Below are 20,287 nucleotides of genomic sequence, written 5' to 3' on the forward strand. Positions count from 1 at the left end.
GTGGACTGGAGGAGTCTAGAGCTCTGTGACTGGGCTGTGTCAGTGGACTGGAGGAGTCCAGAGCTCTGTGACTGGGCTGTGTCAGTGGACAGTAAGAGTCTAGAGCTCTGTGACTGGGCTGTGTCAGTGGACTGGAGGAGTCTAGAGCTCTGTGACTGGGCTGTGTCAGTGGACAGGAGGAGTCTGCGTTTGAATGTTGTCATTCAGAATTGCCGATGTTTTCCTGATTTAGCAGCAGCTCTGCAGGGCCTGACGTGTCTGAGCACAGATATCCTCAACTGCAGACGCCTCTTGAAAGGGGCCAGTATCTTACGGGCTCTAGGACCAGGCAGAGGAGAGAAGCCTCGCCGGTCTCTGCTTTCACAGATGTTCTCTGTCTGTCTGCCTCGCTCTCGCTCAGGAGCAAAGCCCAAACATGGGCCGCACCAAGACCGAGGGGAGGAAGAAGAGGGCTGCAGGCCGCGAGGAAACAGCTGGAGATCCAGAGGTGTCTGGTAGAAAGATCCGCTTCCTGAGAGCGCGGGAGTGAGAGGCAGGTGTGTGTCCTTCTTTCTACCACGCGGTCAGAGGGGGGGAGAGAGTCTGATGGGTGGAAATTCTGGATCAGGACCCAGATTCTGCTGGCCAAGCAGTGAGAGAGAGAGGTGGATTCTGGGTATGTGGGTATGGGACGTGGATCCAGTGGCATTGTGGAATGGATCGGGATAAATCACAGACAGAAAAAAAAAGACCAAGATCATACTGCGTGGTTTGTGATCAAAAGCAAGCTCTGCTTGCGCTGATTAGCCGGAACGTGTCTGGGAGATTTGGACACCGTCTGAGACTAAAACAACAACTTCATCCTGAGACTTCTTTCTGTGTTACTGAGAGACCCTCTGTGGTGTCCTCTCTCTCACTCTGTCTCCTGTCCTGTTGTGTGTGTTTATTACTGAGAGACTCTGTTATCTCCACTCTTTCAACAGTTACAGCCTCGCATTCGCAGGTAAATGTGTGTATTTCCAGTTACAGGTGAGCACTCGCAGGTAAATGTATGTATTCCCAGTTACAGCTGCGCACTTGCAGGTAAATGTGTGTATTCCCAGTTAGAGGTGCGCACTCGCAGGTCAATGTGTGTATTCCCAGTTACAGGTGAGCACTCGCAGGTCAATGTGTGTATTCCCAGTTACAGGTGAGCACTCGCAGGTCAATGTGTGTATTCCCAGTTACAGGTGCACACTCACAGGTAAATGTGTGTATTCCCAGTTACAGCCGCGCACCTGCAGGTAAATGTGTGTATTCCCAGTTACAGGTGCGCACTCGCAGGTCAATGTGTGTATTCCCAGTTACAGGTGAGCACTCGCAGGTCAATGTGTGTATTCCCAGTTACAGGTGAGCACTCGCAGGTCAATGTGTGTATTCCCAGTTACAGGTGCACACTCACAGGTAAATGTGTGTATTCCCAGTTACAGCCGCGCACCTGCAGGTAAATGTGTGTATTCCCAGTTACAGGTGCGCACTCGCAGGTCAATGTGTGTATTCCCAGTTACAGGTGAGCACTCGCAGGTCAATGTGTGTATTCCCAGTTACAGGTGAGCACTCGCAGGTCAATGTGTGTATTCCCAGTTACAGGTGCACACTCACAGGTAAATGTGTGTATTCCCAGTTACAGCCGCGCACCTGCAGGTAAATGTGTGTATTCCCAGTTACAGGTGCGCACTCGCAGGTCAATGTGTGTATTCCCAGTTACAGGTGAGCACTCGCAGGTAAATGTATGTATTCCCAGTTACAGGTGCGCACTTGCAGGTAAATGTGTGTATTCCCAGTTAAAGGTGCACACTCACAGGTAAATGTGTGTATTCCCAGTTACAGCCTCGCACTCGCAGGTCAATGTGTGTATTCCCAGTTACAGGTGAGCACTCGCAGGTAAATGTGTGTATTCCCAGTTACAGGTGCGCACTCGCAGCTCAATGTGTGTATTCCCAGTTACAGCCTCGCACTCACAGGTAAATGTGTGTATTCCCAGTTACAGGTGTGCACCCGCAGGTAAATGTGTGTATTCCCAGTTACAGGTGCGCACCCGCAGGTAAATGTGTGTATTCCCAGTTACAGGTGCGCACTCGCAGGTCAATGTGTGTATTCCCAGTTACAGGTGAGCACTCGCAGGTCAATGTGTGTATTCCCAGTTACAGCCTCGCACTCGCAGGTAAATGTGTGTATTCCCAGTTACAGCCTCGCACTCGCAGGTAAATGTATGTATTCCCAGTTACAGCTGCACTGTTTTCCCGGGCAGGGGTTTCGGGACACCAGACTCCTCGGAGTGTGCAGGACTCCGCCGGACCGTGTCGCCTGTGCTGTGAAAGCCATGCAGGGTGTGTATGTGTGTGTGAGATCGCACGTCTGGGGGAGGGGAGGCTCTGTCAGCAGGCATCCTTCCTGTGAGTTTGCTTCTGAAAACAGGGCAAGAGTTCAGAGCTGCGCAGTCGTGTGGCACGTCTCTCTCTCTCTCTCTGCCAGCTTTTCATTAACCAGCGGACAGCCTCAGAGCTCCAGCCAGGCCAGCGAGAGTTTCCTTCCCTGGCGTGTACGTTCGGTGTCTGCTCTCCAGAGCTCTGCAGGCCTCAACAGGGACAGAAAGTGCTTCAGCAACGTGTGCTATAAAAAAAAGCTGCAGTAGGAGAATATGTTCCTCTTTTGGATTATTCAGAAACGAAACTGAATAAGGGGGAAAGCAGTTTCGTAGATCTATTAATGTTACCCCCTCGGGGAGCAGACAGGTGTCCCAGATGGGAAGGGTGTAAATTTACAGCAGGGGGGGGGTGTGTCACCCTCTCTGTGATGTTATTGGCCTGCTGTACCACCCTTCGCCAGCAGAGGGCGCCTGGACAGTTTTCTATTTTCTCACAACCTGCTCCAGTCTGCTGCTCTGAAGCCACCGAGCCAGCAGGAACGTCAACACGACTTTCTCTGGAATGTAGCCCTGATGCAAAGTGAGGTATTATGGTATTTCCATGCCTTCTAGCTTTATCAAGCCGAGAACACATGACGTTAATAGTAATAGAGAGCAACACATGACACTGCTGATAAACACCCGTCAGTGAGTCAGTTTGATCAGTCTGTGACATGAGCTGCGTTAGCTGCTGCATCGCTTCACACAGTGGTACGGGAGCGAAGTGTTTAGCATTGCTGCCCCACAGCCCTGGGGCCCTGGCTTCAATTCCTGGGGGTGCAGTCTGTGTGGAGTTTGCATGCTCTCGCTGAGTTCACACAGGTGTCCTCGCAATGTGCGGGTTTTCTCCCACAGTCCCAAGTCATGCTGGCAGCTTATTTGGCTTCTGGAAAATTTGGCCCAGGTGTGAGTGTCTGTGTCTGTCTGCCCTATGAAGGACTGGAGGCCCATCAGGCTGGACCCCATGTTGCACCTGTTGCTGGCTGGGATAGGCTCCAGCTCCCCCCTGCCCTGGCCCTGTGCTGGAGACAGCGATTACAAACCGGATGGATGGGTGAATCACTTCCTACTGCCTGCTGGTGCGTATATAACCTGGAACTGAGCGATCCGGACTAGCACACGTCGGGCCGGTCATGGAGCATACCAGAGGAGGACATGCCGTGCAGGGTTCGAGTGCAAAAGGCTGGCTGTGCAACAGGTTGGTGCAGACTTGCCCCTGCATGTCTCCTGCACCTCCGGCTGTTCCAAGAAGTGGCACGGCGCTCCCGGGAGAGGCATCTTGATGTTATCTGACCGGGAGAAGATGCATCCAAAGCTTATCAGACCAGAACAGACTGCTCTAGTCTCTCCACCCTCCTCGTCTGCTGCTCTCCCGGCCTCTCTCCTCTCTTGAACTCTCCTCTTGAACTATTCTCTTCTCTTCCTGAGAAACAACTGGGTGTCGGCTTCAACAACGGGGCTCGGCAGCTTGTTCCACACTCCCGCCACCCTTTGTGTAAAGTAGAGTCTCCTGTCCTGACTGGAGGATCTCATCTAGCTTTTCACTTGTGGCATTGCTTGAATATGACAGTGTCCTCCCTGGATGTCCATAGGACTGACCCAGCACACAGTACGGCCTGGGCCTCCTGAGGATGGTAAGGTAGTAGCAGACCAGTCACCAGAAGCATGACCACAGGTTGACATGCCTCAGGGTGAATGAGGGGGCAGTTCCTGAGTGAGAGGGCAGTTCTGCATGTGGACTCTGCACACACTACCAAACTCATGTGAGGGAGGGGAACTGTGAGAGAGAGAGAGATATGTGTCAGGCTGCTCGCAACAGTAAGTCATGTGTCTGTGTAGAGTGAAGGGAGTTTCTGACACTTCACCAAGTAGCACACTGCTCTGGGGAAAATTAGTTCTTCTTTTGCCTTTTATACACTGTGGTCATATTAACAGGGGTCTTAAATGTAAATATTTGTGGCTCTATAATTCTACAAGTAATTCTGATTTTCCTGATTGTGTCCCGTAAGAGTCTGTACAGGTGTGTGTGTATACAGTGTGTCCAGTAAGAGTCTGTACAGGTGTGTGTGTATACAGTGTGTCCACTAAGAGTCTGTACAGGTGTGTGTGTGTATACAGTGTGTCCTGTAAGAGTCTGTACAGGTTTGTGTGTGTGTGTGTGTGTACAGTGTGTGTGTGTGTATACAGTGTGTCCCGTAAGAGTCTGTACAGGTGTGTGTGTGTTTACAGTGTGTCCCGTAAGAGTCTGTACAGGTGTGTGTGTATACAGTGTGTCCAGTAAGAGTCTGTACAGGTGTGTGTGTGTATACAGTGTGTCCTGTAAGAGTCTGTACAGGTGTGTGTGTGTGTGTGTGTGTGTGTGTGTGTGTGTGTGTGTGTGTGTGTGTGTGTGTGTGTGTGTGTGTGTGTGTGTGTGTATACAGTGTGTCCCATAAGAGTCTGTACAGGTGTGTGTGTGTTTACAGTGTGTCCCGTAAGAGTCTGTACAGGTGTGTGTGTGTGTACAGTGTGTCCTGTAAGAGTCTGTACAGGTGTGTGTGTTCAGTGTGTCCTGTAAGAGTCTGTACAGGTGTGTGTGTACAGTGTGTCCTGTAAGAGTCTGTACAGGTGTGTGTGTGTGTGTGTGTATACAGTGTGTCCCATAAGAGTCTGTACAGGAAGGCGGAGTGCGAACAGTGTAAAACCTGGATCAGATTGCTGTGCTCTGGGAGTCAGACTGCCAGTCCTGCTGGGAGACTTGTCTGGACTCTGGACTCAGATGGGTCTCCTTCCATTCAGATACCCCCCTTTCAGGATCGGGTCAGGGTCCGGCGCTTACAACTCTCTCCCGAAAACCTTTCACAAGGCTGGCCTTATCAGGCCACAGGGCTCTTATCAGCACAGAGCAGAGTCTACAGGACAAGGAGCCAGGGACACAGCGAGTCAAAGTACTGCATGCTGCTATCGCCCCAGTGCTGTGTGACGTGCAGAGAACCGCTCTGATTTCTTCTGTGGCCCCGTCGCCTGCTTTGTTGTTCATTCGAAAATTAGTGAGGAATTCTCCTTGGCTCAAGGTTTGATTTAATTTGTATTGGCGATGAGTGCTTACTGCCACCCTACAGGTGCAGGACAGAATTCATCAGAGCACCGCGTTTTCCTGTTAATTACTGCATCTGTGTTAACCTTGTTCTCAGTGGAAATGAGAGACTGTTCATGTACCGGAGTGTCCAGTCAGTCAGTGTGCCTGTATGAACCCCTCTCTCTCAGTGCAGTGTTAATGTACTGGAGTGTCCAGTCAGTCAGTGTGTCTGTATGAGCCCCTCTCTCTCAGTGCAGTGTTAATGTACTGGAGTGTCCAGTCAGTCAGTGTGTCTGTATGAGCCCCTCTCTCTCAGTGCAGTGTTAATGTACTGGAGTGTCCAGTCAGTGTGTCTGTATGAACCCCTCTCTCTCAGTGCAGTGTTAATGTACTGGAGTGTCCAGTCAGTGTGTCTGTATGAACCCCTCTCTCTCAGTGCAGTGTTAATGTACTGGAGTGTCCAGTCAGTCAGTGTGTCTGTATGAGCCCCTCTCTCTCAGTGCAGTGTTAATGTACTGGAGTGTCCAGTCAGTGTGTCTGTATGAACCCCTCTCTCTCAGTGCAGTGTTAATGTACTGGAGTGTCCAGTCAGTCAGTGTGTCTGTATGAACCCCTCTCTCTCTCAGTGCAGTGTTAATGTACTGGAGTGTCCAGTCAGTCAGTGTGTCTGTATGAACCCCTCTCTCTCAGTGCAGTGTTAATGTACTGGAGTGTCCAGTCAGTCAGTGTGTCTGTATGAACCCCTCTCTCTCAGTGCAGTGTTAATGTACTGGAGTGTCCAGTCAGTCAGTGTGTCTGTATGAGCCCCTCTCTCTCAGTGCAGTGTTAATGTACTGGAGTGTCCAGTCAGTCAGTGTGTCTGTATGAACCCCTCTCTCTCTCAGTGCAGTGTTAATGTACTGGAGTGTCCAGTCAGTCAGTGTGTCTGTATGAACCCCTCTCTCTCAGTGCAGTGTTAATGTACTGGAGTGTCCAGTCAGTCAGTGTGTCTGTATGAACCCCTCTCTCTCAGTGCAGTGTTAATGTACTGGAGTGTCCAGTCAGTCAGTGTGTCTGTATGAGCCCCTCTCTCTCAGTGCAGTGTTAATGTACTGGAGTGTCCAGTCAGTCAGTGTGTCTGTATGAACCCCTCTCTCTCAGTGCAGTGTTAATGTACTGGAGTGTCCAGTCAGTCAGTGTGTCTGTATGAGCCCCTCTCTCTCAGTGCAGTGTTAATGTACTGGAGTGTCCAGTCAGTCTGTGTGTCTGTATGAACCCCTCTCTCTCAGTGCAGTGTTAATGTACTGGAGTGTCCAGTCAGTCAGTGTGTCTGTATGAACCCCTCTCTCTCAGTGCAGTGTTAATGTACTGGAGTGTCCAGTCAGTCAGTGTGTCTGTATGAGCCCCTCTCTCTCAGTGCAGTGTTAATGTACTGGAGTGTCCAGTCAGTGTGTCTGTATGAACCCCTCTCTCTCAGTGCAGTGTTAATGTACTGGAGTGTCCAGTCAGTGTGACTGTATGAACCCCTCTCTCTCGGTGCAGTGTTAATGTACTGGAGTGTCCAGTCAGTCAGTGTGTCTGTATGAACCCCTCTCTCTCAGTGCAGTGTTCATGTACTGGAGTGTCCAGTCAGTCAGTGTGTCTGTATGAACCCCTCTCTCTCAGTGCAGTGTTAATGTACTGGAGTGTCCAGTCAGTGTGTCTGGATTAGCTCTCTGAACTCTGTCTGAGTGGTGTAAACAGTACTTCAGTTTTGTGAAGTGTATTTATAAACATGCCAGTGAAGCCTCTGATTCTCATGACAGATGACAGGGGTGGAGACCCGGGGAGGAATGTGTTGCGGGGGCAGAAATGTTTGGCAGAGCTCTGCTCTTCCTGCAGGTGTTTACTGCCAGGGATGTTCGGTATCCGGCTGGACTGTATGGAATGACAGTTCTTTTCCTACACTCCCACAAACACAGAGCTTTCCTAGGATTACTGGCCAGCCGTCTCGGATGAGCCATTTCCTTCCCCTCGAGAGAAGAATTCATCAGCTTCATCCACATGGCTGGGCCACTTGTTCCACACTCCTGCCACAGTCTGTGTAAAGTTTAGTCTCCTGTCCTCACTGGAGGATCTCATCCAGCTGTTTCTTGAGAGAAGTTAGGGCCCCAGCTTAATCAACTTGACTGGGCAGCTTGTTCCACACTCCCACCACCCTGTGTGTAAAGTAGAGCCTCCTGTCCTGACTGCAGGATCTCATCCAGCTGTGTCTATGGAAGAATCCAGTGTATTGGCTTCTGCAACATGGCTGGGAGCTTGTTCCTCTAGTTTCTGCCCTGTCCTGTGTTCCTGTCAGAAGTCATTCCAGGAATTGCCCTCCTATCAATCCATCTGCTTTATCACCCTGAAGCTCAGCAGGTGTGAGCCTAGTCAGTCATGTGTTAGTGGGGACACTAGGGGGCGCTGTGTGGGTCCTAATGCCCCAGTACAGTGTCGGGGACACTATACTGTCCTTCTGATGAGACGTGAAACCGAGGTCCTGACTCTCTGTGGTCATTAAAAATCCCAGGGCCTTTCTCGAAAAGAGTAGGGGTGTAACCCCGGTGTCCTGGCCAAATTTCTCCCTGGCCTTTACTAATCATGGCCTCCTAATAACCCCCCTCTCTGAACTGGCTTCATCACTCTGCTCTCCTCCCCGCTGAGAGCTGGTGTGTGTGAGCAGACTGGAGCATCATCCAGGAGGGGCTGCACACTGGTGCTGGAGGGGATCCCCATTACCTGTAAAGAGTGGAGTGTCCAGAAGAGCGCTATATAAGTGTGAGGATATTATCATAAACTGGACCCTTGCTTGAACTTGAACTTTATTGCCATATGTAACCGGGACTGGTACAATGGAATTCTTACTTACAGAAAGTCTCTCGATTGTAAAACAAGTGTAAAAAACAAGACAAAGACAGGCTTGGTGACCTGAGCAAATCACGCCGGTCGAGAGATGAGACCTTTCTCTTTAGTGCCGCAAAAAACATTGCCCTTGTATGGATATTTACTGGGAAGCTTCCCATCTTCCACAGAGCTGCAAGCAGATCAGAGCAGCCGGATAGATCGATCTGGGGTGCAATTCAAATCATCAAAACCCCAGCAGCTGGGCTGGGGTTTTGACCAGTGAGTTCATGTGCGTGCGCGCCGTCCCTGGTCCTGGTCCTGGTCCTGGTCCAACCGTATGTTCAAGACTCCAGCGAGTAACAGCAGATCGACTCCGCCTGTGAATTGCCATTATTGTGTGTGTGAGATTTCTACGACCCGCCACGACCTCCGGGACTGTCCGGGAAACTGCCGCCCGGCGGAAATGCGCAAAATGAGAATTGTTTCAACCAGCGCGCCACAGCCCTGTCACCCACCTCACTTCTGCGAAATGACGTGCTGGGCTCTCTTGGTAGCCGGATCGGGACGGACGCCGGACCCGACCCGTTAGCTCGCGAGCCGGCGGCGAGCGTCCGAGCGTCACTTCCGCTCCGGACGTGGCGAGACAAGCTGGTACCTACAGCACGTTCCGCTTCGCTTCCTCCTCCTGAGCTCAGAATCAATGAACAAGGTCGCCCCAGGTCGCCCCCAGATTGCGGTTCCAACAACAGTCGTGGCTGGCCTAGAACAATTCGGTGGCTGTCCGTCCTAGATCTTATCGTTTTAGAAACTTTAATTTAAAAAAAATCACCACCGCGAATCTTTGAGGTTTCGCATCGCGCAGGTGCGACACTATGTGTCAAAAATAAACTGTGTAGGACGGGCCGGCCCCTTAATTCATCCATTCCCCATCCTGGCCTCATGCATCCCAGCCCCGGCTGATTAAAAACGCAGACACGCGACGGTGCCCCCCAGCGGGCCAAGAGCGACACCGGCTCGACCTCGAACCCGGGGCCGTGCGCACTCAGGCAGGGCTGCGGGCCGCGGACCGAGGTGTGTGTGTGTGGAGCCCGTCTGCGCAGCGCCAGAGCTCCAGCACACCGATCCGGAGCTCCGCTCCGCTCGGCTCGGCTTCACCGCACTTGCGACAGATCCACAGCGCAGGCACCAACGCCGCAATCTCTCTCCGTCAGTTGCCGTCAGTATGTTTTTCTTTCCTTATTTTTGCTTGGGCGAAGCGCTGGCGAGCTGTCTTTTCTGCTGCCTCTGCGCGTTTTGAAGGACGGACCCGGGAGGAGAGATAAGATACCATTTGGGTCAAGGCCAGCTCTCTCTCTCCCACGGCCAGTCCCCGAGCCTGTCACTTTTTGATTAGAGCGATGTCGTAAATAAATTATAAAAGAGAACTGGCGGCGTGGAGTGTCGCCTGGTAACCGGGGCTCCCGCCCCTCCCGCCCCTCTCGTAGATCCTGCAGCGCCGGACCCGGGGCTCAGAGGGCGATCCGCTTTTGAAGGAGAAGGGAGTCCGATCCGGTCCGCCACTTTAACACAACCGCCGAGCCAGAGACGCCGAGGACAGCGAGGATGACGGTCCAGCCGGGGCGGGTGTACCTAGTGACGGGCGGCTGCGGGTTCCTGGGTCAGCACCTGGTCCGCTTGCTGGTGGAGAAGGAGGAGACGGTGTCGGAGGTCCGGCTCTTCGACCTGCACGTGGACCCCAGCCTGGAGCAGCTCGGCACAGGTGAGGCCGGTCCGGGGTTCGAGGCACTGGCTGCCGAAGGCGCTATACAGGCGGGAAGACCCGCACTCGATCCGCCGCTGCGCCGCTGTCGAGATCCGGCAGCGCCTGCTCGGTCGGGGCAGGTGGCTATAAACCCGCTCGGTCCCAGAGTGAACCGGATTGACACCCGAGAGCGCTCCGGGCTTCAGCCGGACGGACGTCCCGTAGAGCGACGAATGCCGGCGGAGACCGGACTAACAGCGTGGGGTCGAGCCGACCCGCACCGAGGTGACCGCGGCGTGTCCGTCACAGGTCCGGCTGTCGCGGTGTCTCAGTCTCCTCCGTGATTCGCGCTCGGGGCGCTGAGCGCGGAGTGAAGGACACGCGAAAGCGCGGAATCGGCGCGGAGGCCGGTGGTTAGCGGGTCCGTCCTGCGGGTCCCGCGTGTCCCTGTCCCTCGCGAACGTGTCCGGCGACGGTCCGTTAAAATAAATCTGGAGACCTGCAGCGCTCTTCAACATGATGTGGGGTTAATCGTGCTGAACGTAAAGTGCTGTTCTCACAATTTGCCAGCACAATGGCTTTTGCTGACGGAGTGAACAGCCCGGCTGGCAATGAAAGTAGCGACATCGATCGCGGCTCGCGTGCCTGCGGCTCAGGGGGAGCCGGCCGCGAGGCCAGCGCGGGGTGACTCAGAGGCACCCGAGGGCTGCGATATGCAAAACACAACAACCGTGAAGGGCGAGAGGAGGCCCTCGGCCCGTTTGGGCTATTTAAGAGAACTGATCCCAGGAACTCACCCAGCCTGTTCCACACCCCCACCACCCTGTGTGTAAAGTAGAGCCTCCTGTCCTGACTGGAGGATCTCAGCCAGCTGTCTAGCTGCGTGAAAATGCCCCCCCACAAACAGCACAAATGATGAAACCCACCTCAGTCGTTAGTGCTGGGTTTGTGCCGTTGATAGTGAATACGACGTAAATACGAAGACATGGGTAATGAGTAATTCTTAACGACCTTAGGTATATGTTCAGTTACTTTATCTGAAAATAATATTTTCCAATATTTCCGCAGTCTGCATGTGTGAGCCGGCAGTCTCCAACGTTGTTATGAACTATTCGAGTCACCTTAGTACATAGAACACAATGAGAAATTGATTACTTCTTCAGATGTTTAAAAAAGGACACAGCTACGAAGTATTGAGACGTGCTCGTTAAAGCCTCTTTGTAAGAACATGCAGTTGCTTGCTAATGTTCGCCTTTTGAGCCTACATCCGCAACTGTTCTGATTAGGGTATGATATCCGTGACAATTTTTAATTTAATTTGAATGTTCACACAAACACGCAGAATATTCTGGTGTTAAATGCAAAAACAAACCACCCCCCGGGAAAACAGGGAAATAAAATGTCAGGTACTGTTACTCAGTAACAGACGCTTGAACTCGGCAGACGGGGTTACTCCAGGTCAAAGTCGCCATACATGGTCACGCGATCACCCGAAAAACAAGGCGCTATATCTCGGGAACGAAAGCAGCACAAACGCTACTTTCAACGGCACAAACGCAGCACTAACGCATGAGACCGGTAAGGCTCCCCTACGACGTTTTAGGAAGGCGGGGTGACATCACCACCCCCGAAAAAAACCAAGCATCTTCACGGAGCTAAGCCGTCTCCTGTTCCACACTCCCACCACGCTGTGTGTAAAGTAGAGCCTCCTGTCCTGGCTGGAGGATCTCAGGCAGGTGTTTCTCGAGAGAAGCCAGGGCATCGGCTTCCACAACATGGCTGGATATCTCTCTTTTGTCAAACGCGGTAGCCGCGATGTTACTGTACCTTTCGACCTTGAACCACGTACTACCGTCTTTCTGTCGCGGGGGTCGGGCACAGGTGTTCTTAGTTGAGGCCTTGCTGAGCAAAGAAAACATGGCAGTGGATATGAGTTCTCTGTTAACTTTTATAACGGCTTTGTGTTGATTTGGAAGAGAGGTTTCCCGCAGATGAAGTACAAGAATGGTCAGACTTTGATCAGCAAGTTAATGCTTTAGGCTCAGAATAGACAGAGTTTTTAGCTGAAAATACTGTCATAGTTACACGCTGCACTGGCTTTAACTGTGCTGTGCGTGACAAAATTAAATGGAAACTAGTTACAGACTTTGCTGATGTGGTGACCTTTGCACTTCAGAACGAACAGTTTTGTGACCTTGCAAAGCTGAATTAATCATTTGGATAGATAGATAAGACTGTATTGATCCCGAAGGGAAATTGATGTGTTACAGTAGCTCAAGACAAGCAAAAAAAAAACAGACATCAGGATAGACAAAAAATTAGAATACGTACAGTAATATAAAATAAATAAATACAAATAAATACATAGGTGTGTGCAAAATATGATCATAGTCACTGTAAAAACAATAAAAATATGTGCAAAATGTGCATAGGCTTATACAGATTGAGTGTCCAAAAAGTGCAATAGTGCAACATGCTGTCCATAGACGAGCAGATGAAGGGCTGACAGTCCTAGCCTAGGGCAGCGTTATACACCCTGACAGCCGCCGAGAGGAAGGACCTGCGGAGTCGTTTCCTTGAACACCGTAGCTGGAGCAGTCTGTTGCTAAAAGTGCTCCACTGTCTAATAACATTTGGCTATGCCGATGAGAATTAATAGCTTTCAAATGGATGGAGGGCTCATTAGTCAGGTTTACACAGAATGGGCAAATGCCAAAGAAAGGAGAGAGAAAAAAATTAATGAATTATTCGCACACCGTTCGGACTGTCGTGATATTTCTGTGCATTATAAACTGCATAACATTAGAATAAAACTAAATTGCCCCCAAAAACGAAGTAGCTCACATTTTCTGTTAAAACAAGCAAATACAATTTTTAGTAGCTACGAGAATGACTATATTAACACAAAAGAATTTCGGGTTTACAATTTTACATCAATCTACATCAATTTAGTGCGCAGAAGGTTTTGTCACTGGGGAAAAACAATGGCACAACTTGAAGTTTTTGCGCACACAGGCCATTAGAAATTAGAGGGAACGTTGTTCGCCACTAGTTTTTAAGAAACGGGGCCAATTTGGAAATTTGGATCACAGCTGGCGCAGGGTTCCCCACGCGCCTGCAGGGATGCGTCACCCCTGAGCTCGGTTCATGAATCGGACCGTGACGTGTCCCGGGCACTGGACGGACTGGAGCTGCGCGGGTGTTCTCGGCTTCTACCTGTCCTTTTCCTGAGTGACGTCAGATGAGCGGAACTGGCGAACCTTCCGATCAAGAAACGCGTCGGTTCAGACGGAGGGGGTTAGCTGAGGCGCGAGGGGGTAACGAGCGCGAGCCGGCAGGTGCGGTGGGGGAGAGCACGAGGGCGCCGGTCACCCGGTTCGGTAAAAGCTGTCGCGGGTTCGGCCGGTTCGAAAGGGACGAACTCTGGACCTCATCTTCATCTTCTGCGCTATAGCTGTATAGAGGACTAAACCTCTGTTTAAACTGGCACAGTGGTTATCACAACTTAATACAACAACAATAATAATAATAAGCTTGAAGTTAACTGGATTCCCATGCACGATTGGACATAGTAATATCCTCACACTTATATAGCGCTCTCCTGGACACCACTCAAAGCTCTTTACAGGTAATGGGTCTCCCCTCCACCACCAGTGTGCAGCCCCACCTCTATGATGCTCCAGTCTGCTCACACACACCAGCTCTCAGTGGGGAGGAGAGCAGAGTGATGAAGCCAGTTCAGAGAGGGGGGTTATTAGGAGGCCATGATTAATAAAGGCCGGTGGGAAATTTGGCCAGGACACCGGGGTTACACCCCTATTCTTTTCGAGAAACGCCCTGGGATTTTTAATGACCACAGGGAGTCAGGACCTCGGTTTTATGTCTCATATGAAGGGTCCACTGAGGCGCGGGTCTCCATTGCCTTTAATTATTCTTAGAAAAAGGGAGAAGAAGGGTTTCCTGTCTGGAGCCCGGTGCGCAGTGAGCTTCGAGCGTTAACTAACGTGTTCATTACGGTGAGCGAGTTTTCGCCAGCGGACCCCGCGCCGTTCCCAGCCGCACAGGGAGGACGGAGCCGCTGTTCCCACCCGAGGAAGGGAATGCGTCAGTCGGAGCACAGCTGGGCTGACCCGATGATGTGGTGAGGGAGCACATCTGGGCCGCGCCGACCGCGCCCGCAGGCGAGCTGGCCGAGAGGCTCCTGCTGCCCGCCTGCCTCAGGGCTCGACTTCCGGTGCGCGACCTCCGGGGCTTCCTGCTGTCCTAGCGGTCAGGGGGGACAGTGTCCTGGACACACATGCACACTCACTCCCACAGTCTCACACACACACGCACACACACCCTCACACTCATTCTCACAATCTCACGATCTCACACTCCCGCAGTCTCACACACGCACACACACCCTCACACTCATTCTCACAATTTCACGATCTCACACTCCCGCAGTCTCACACACGCACACACACCCTCACACTCATTCTCACAATGTCACGATCTCACACTCCCGCAGTCTCACACACGGACACACACTCATGCTCACACTCGCACTCTCACACTCACATACACAATCTCACAAAAACTTTCACACACACACACTCAGACACACTCATGCTGACACTCTCTCGCACACTCACTCTGTCTCTCTCACACACCCTCAGGCCACTCCTCAGGCTGTGGAGCTGCAGTGTCGATACCTTCAGACATTCGAAACACAAGACCGGTCGCAGACTGTTTGGCTGTTAGTGGACAGTAGATCTCAGGATCTCATCCAGTTCTTTCGTGAGAGAAACCAGGGTATCGGCTTCAACAACATGGCTGGGCAGCCTGTTCCCCACCCCCACCACTCTCTGTGTAAAGAACTGCTGCCTGTTCTCCGTTTTAAAGGCTCTTGCCTGTAGTTTCCACCTATGTCCTCTGTGTCTGGACAAAGAGCTCATGGATTATTGACTCTTGGGATTACAGTGTGGGTGTAAGAATGCGGACGCTCACTCCCTCTACCTCTCTGCACGTAGAGTTTCCAACCTGCACGGAGCTGCTTGTTTCATTTCCAGATGCCACTTCCTCGTGGTTGAAAAGCGGGGTGCAGACGGCCCCCCAGCCCGCCCCCCGCGGGGCAGACGGGTAACAAGGTCGGGTGGTGCCAGGGGCGGCGATGGCGGCGAGATTCAGAACCGCGCGCACAGGAGGAGAGGAGGGCCTGGGGTCGGCCGGGGTGTGGGCCTCGAAGCCGAAGGCAGCGTAGGCGAAACCGGGTCAGATCGCGGCGCTGCAGTGCACTGGCGGCGCAGGAAATCCGGTGGTGTGGTTTCCCGCGCGGGCGATTGCTCATGGGAAATCGTGATGGGCCTGCCCAGTGACGTCTCCTTCCAGGTCGCCGGTTCTGGGGCAGCCTGGCGGGGCTCCTGGCTCTGGCCCGGCCTCTCCCCCAGAGTGGCAAACACAAAAACCTGGGAGGAGAGTCCGTGCTGCTGGAAACAGAGTGTCACTCATCGGAAGACCAGTCCAGAGCTGATCCGATCCCATCCGACCTTTCGGGTAGTTATAGATACTTGATCAACAGCGTGGCTGGGCAGCTTGTTCCACACTCCCGCCACCCTCTGTGTAAAGAAGAGCCTCCTGTCCTGACTGAGTGTCTCACCCAGCAGCGTGGCTGGGCAGCTTGTTCCACACTCCCGCCACCCTCTGTGTAAAGAAGAGCCTCCTGTCCTGACTGAGTGTCTCACCCAGCAGCGTGGCTGGGCAGCTTGTTCCACACTCCCGCCACCCTCTGTGTAAAGAAGAGCCTCCTGTCCTGACTGAGTGTCTCACCCAGCAGCGTGGCTGGGCAGCTTGTTCCACACTCCCGCCACCCTCTGTGTAAAGAAGAGCCTCCTGTCCTGACTGAGTGTCTCACCCAGCAGCGTGGCTGGGCAGCTTGTTCCACACTCCCGCCACCCTCTGTGTAAAGAAGAGCCTCCTGTCCTGACTGAGTGTCTCACCCCGCAGCGTGGCTGGGCAGCTTGTTCCACACTCCCACCCCTCTGTGTGGAAAGTTGGGCCTTCTGAGCTCTGACCGGCTGAGGGTCACTTACTTTTCCCCCCGCCTGCGGTTCCTTTCCTGTAGAAGCACCTGTGTGTCATTCTCTGCATCTTTACTTTCAGTTCCAGAAAACAAGGCCCTACGAGGGGTTATTGCTGAGCAGTTGAGAGGTCAGTGGGTTCCAGTCCTGACTCACTGGGGTTTCTGAGACGTGGTTTCAGAGACGCTGGTGGAGGAGGTGGGCTCTGACAATAGGCCTTGTCTTGCCAGCAGCGTCTCAGCTGCAGGCTGTGAAGGCGGATGGCCCGTGTTGTGTGGTTTGTCTGCTTCTATCGGGTGTTAACTCCTTGTGCTCGGTGGCCGAACCCAGGGAAAGGGATCTCATTCCTGGTGCGCGGCTGACTGAGCCGGCTAAGAAACGTCCTGTGCCTGTTTGTAAAGATGAACACCCCGGCAACAGGTTACGTAGCAAAACAGGGTGTTGCCACGCGTTCCAGCTGAAATAGTGTCAGCAGACCTGCTCTTATTACAGTACTGTCAGTCACACTCCAGGTGCACAGCACTCTGATCTGCTCCAGGTTTTACAGTACTGTCAGTCACACTCCAGGTGCACAGCGCTCTGATCCGGTCCAGGTTTTACAGTACTGTCAGTCACACTCCAGGTGCACAGCGCTCTGATCTGCTTCAGGTTTTACAGTACTGTCAGTCACACTCCAGGTGCACAGCGCTCTGATCCGGTCCAGGTTTTACAGTACTGTCAGTCACACTCGAGGTGCACAGCGCTCTGATCTGCTTCAGGTTTTACAGTACTGTCAGTCACACTCCAGGTGCACAGCGCTCTGATCTGCTTCAGGTTTTACAGTACTGTCAGTCACACTCCAGGTGCACAGCGCTCTGATCCGCTCCAGGTTTTACAGTACTGTCAGTCACACTCCAGGTGCACAGCGCTCAACTCCTCACCTGCTGGCCAGGCTGGTTTGACACTGTGGGGGTGGGGTTGTGAAGTTGTGTTTGTGTTTTTGGGTCAGTGTGGGTAGTGTTAATTTCATAAATGAAGTGAACACGTTACACCTTCTGGATTTCCCCAGTTATCTCCTCTCTCTCACTGTGTCTCCTGTCCTGTTGTGTGTATTACTGAGGGTTTCTCTGTGATCTCCCCTCTCTCTCACTGTGTCTCCTATCCTGTTGTGTGTGTTTATTACTGAGGGATTCTCTGTGATCTCCTCTCTCTCACTGTGTCTCCTGTCCTGTTGGGTGTTTATCACCGAAGGATTCTCTGTGATCTCCTCTCTCACTGTGTCTCCTGTCCTGTTGTGTGTATTACTGAGGGTTTCTCTGTGATCTCCTCTCTCTCTCACTGTGTCTCCTGTCCTGTTGTGTGTTTTTTTTACTGAGGGATTCTCTGTGATCTCCCCTCTCTCTCACTGTGTCTCCTGTCCTGGTGTGTGTGTGTATTACTGAGGGATTCTCTGTGATCTCCTCTCTCTCTCACTGTGTCTCCTGTCCTGTTGTGTGTTTTTTTTACTGAGGGATTCCCTGTGATCTCCCCTCTCTCTCACTGTGTCTCCTGTCCTGGTGTGTGTGTGTATTACTGAGGGATTCTCTGTGATCTCCTCTCTCTCTCTGTGTCTCCTGTCCTGCTGTGTGTTTTAATGTTATGGCACTAGTGTGAGAGGAGATATCCAGAGGGAAACAGATCAGAGTGATGTAATGCTTCTCAAGCCCGTCACAAACAGGCTTTTTCTTGTCTGAAGGGACCCAGTTCTTACAAACCTCCCCCACCCCTCTCTGTTGCGGGTGGTTTGTTCCTCCTGCGATTTCCAGTAAGTGCAGGCTGAACCAAAGAAATCGGGGTTACGGGGGTGTGGTGGGAAAGTCAGCCCAGGTGAACTGCAGCTTCTCTCCACTGCAGCGTACCGCGCGCGTTTCCTGGCTCACGTCTTGCGGTGGGGGAGGGAAGTTCCCTCTGCCTTACTCCGCGGTCATCCCACGCTGCCTTATCTCCCCGCGCACTTCCACTCCCCCGCTGGGTCGGGGCGTGTGGCCTTGACAATCTCGTGCCCACCCAGCAACGCGAGCCCGGCGCGGTGCTCTCCGAGTCAGAAGAGCGTCTGACCTGCGCCCACGCGCTGGACCGCTCCACTGCAGCCTACGCCCTGCCGACTCCAGAGGCAGGAGAGGCGTCAAGCCCCGAACGCCCCCCCCCCCCCCCCCCCGGCCGGGAGAGAGGAGGACAAGACGGGTCACAGGCGAGAGGAGGCTGGTCTGCCTAGCTGGCCCGTTCAGTCATGTAGCTGCTAATTGATCCCAGGATCTCATCCAGCTGTTCCTTGAGAGGAGTCCGGGTATCGGCTTCAACCACATGTCTGGACAGCTTGTTCCACACTCCCACCCCCCTGTGTGTAAAGTAGAGTGTCCTGTCCTGACTGGAGGATCTCATCCACCTGTCTCATGTTCCACACTCCCACCCCCCTGTGTGTAAAGTAGAGTGTCCTGTCCCGACTGGAGGATCTGAGCCACCTGTCTCGTGTTCCACACTCCCACCACCCTGTGTGTAAAGTAGAGTGTCCTGTCCCGGCTGGAGGATCTGATCCACCTGTCTCGTGTTCCACACTCCCACCACCCTGTGTGTAAAGTAGAGTGTCCTGTCCCGACTGGAGGATCTCCTCCAGCTGTTTCCTGAGAGGGGATGGGGAATCGGGTTTCCCCAGCCGTGCGCTTGAAGCCGATACCCCGGCTCCTCTCCAGAAGCTGCTGATCTTCTGTCCAGGGTGCAGACAGCAGTGTGACGAGAGAGCCGCACAGCTGTGGCTGCTGGGAAGCAGTAAGAGCTCTTCTTGCAGCCCTCTCTCTCTCTCTGGCTCGGTCCGTGCTGCTAGCCCCCCGCCCGCCCGGGGGGCCAGTGGAGGTGTTCTGCCCACTCCCCCTCATCCCCCCTGTGCCAGCTGCACTCTGCCCTCCTCTCCCCGCGGTCAGCAGGGGGACGGCACGCTCCGCAGCCGCTGTCCTGGGCCCGGCGCCAGCCTCGCGAGTGTCTGAGCCCCCTGCAGAGCCCCGCTCCAGAGGCAAACTGTTTGAAATTGTTGTAATGAATTAACTGCGAGATTGCGCCACAAGACACAGCGCCAGACCCGCTGCTCGGCTTGGCTGGGGAGCTCTGGCGTGTGAGTACAGCGCTGTCGCCAGCTGAGCCGCTTCGCAGGAGCTGTGCGCGTTGTGCTGTGTGAAAGGGGTGTTGTGCTTCGTTATGTTGCGTGTCCGTTGTGTGCCTCACTGTGTCGTGCTGCGTTGCGTGTCTGTTGTGCGTATGGCTGTGTATTGTTGTGTCGTCTGTCTGTATTAAAGCTGTGTGCTCTGTGCTGGGCAGAGGTGTGAGTGCACACAGGCCCTGTGCTCTGTGCTTGTCAGAGGTGTGACTGCACACAGGCTCTGTGCTCTGTGCTGTGCTCTGTGCTTGTCAGAGGTGTGACTGCACACAGACCCTGTGCTCTGTGCTGTGCTCTGTGCTTGTCAGAGGTGTGACTGCACACAGGCTCTGTGCTCTGTGCTGTGCTCTGTGCTTGTCAGAGGTGTGACTGCACACAGGCTCTGTGCTCTGTGCTGTGCTCTGTGCTTGTCAGAGGTGTGACTGCACACAGGCTCTGTGCTCTGTGCTGTGCTCTGTTCTTGTCAGAGGTGTGACTGCACACAGGCTCTGTGCTCTGTGCTGTACAGAGGTGTGAGTGCACACAGGCCCTGTGCTCTGTGCTGTGCTCTGTGCTTGTCAGAGGTGTGACTGCACACAGGCCCTGTGCTCTGTGCTGTGCTCTGTGCTTGTCAGAGGTGTGACTGCACACAGGCTCTGTGCTCTGTGCTGTACAGAGGTGTGAGTGCACACAGGCCCTGTGCTCTATACTAGGCTCTGTGCTGGACAGAAATGTGAGTGCACACAGGCCAGGTGCTGGGATCGGCTTGTGTGTGTAAGCTGTGTGTGTGATACAAGCTGTGTTTGTGAGCTGTGTGTGATACAAGCTTTGTGTGTGAGCTGTGTGTGTGATACAGGCTGTGTGTGTGAGCTGTGTGTGTGATACAGGCTGTGTGTGTGTGTGTGTGTGTGTGATACAGGCTGTGTGCTTGAGCTGTGTGTGTGATACAGGCTGTGTGTGTGAGCTGTGTGTGTGATACAGGCTGTGTGTGTGATACACGCTGTGTGTGTGA

At 53.0% G+C, this 20,287-nt stretch overlaps 1 protein-coding gene across 2 annotated transcripts in view; it reads left to right on the forward strand.

Annotated features, from left to right (window-relative positions):
* Positions 1-382: 382 nt before the first annotated feature.
* The window catches only part of hsd3b7 (hydroxy-delta-5-steroid dehydrogenase, 3 beta- and steroid delta-isomerase), a 36,953-nt gene continuing 17,048 nt past the window's right edge, over positions 383-20,287 (forward strand). The window contains exons 1-2 of one of the 2 annotated variants that reach the window (XM_088634374.1): positions 383-536; positions 9,812-10,086. In XM_088634374.1, the coding sequence (XP_088490500.1) occupies positions 9,930-10,086 (157 nt within the window). In that variant the 5' untranslated portion in view covers positions 383-536; positions 9,812-9,929. Of the gene's footprint in view, positions 537-8,491; positions 9,548-9,811; positions 10,087-20,287 lie in introns of those variants that run through there. The other variant, XM_088634375.1, reaches the window with a different exon arrangement.

The sequence above is a fragment of the Lepisosteus platostomus genome, chromosome 6 (genome assembly GCF_059453375.1).
Source record: "Lepisosteus platostomus isolate fLepPlt1 chromosome 6, fLepPlt1.hap1, whole genome shotgun sequence".
Taxonomy (NCBI): Eukaryota; Metazoa; Chordata; class Actinopteri; order Semionotiformes; family Lepisosteidae; genus Lepisosteus; species Lepisosteus platostomus.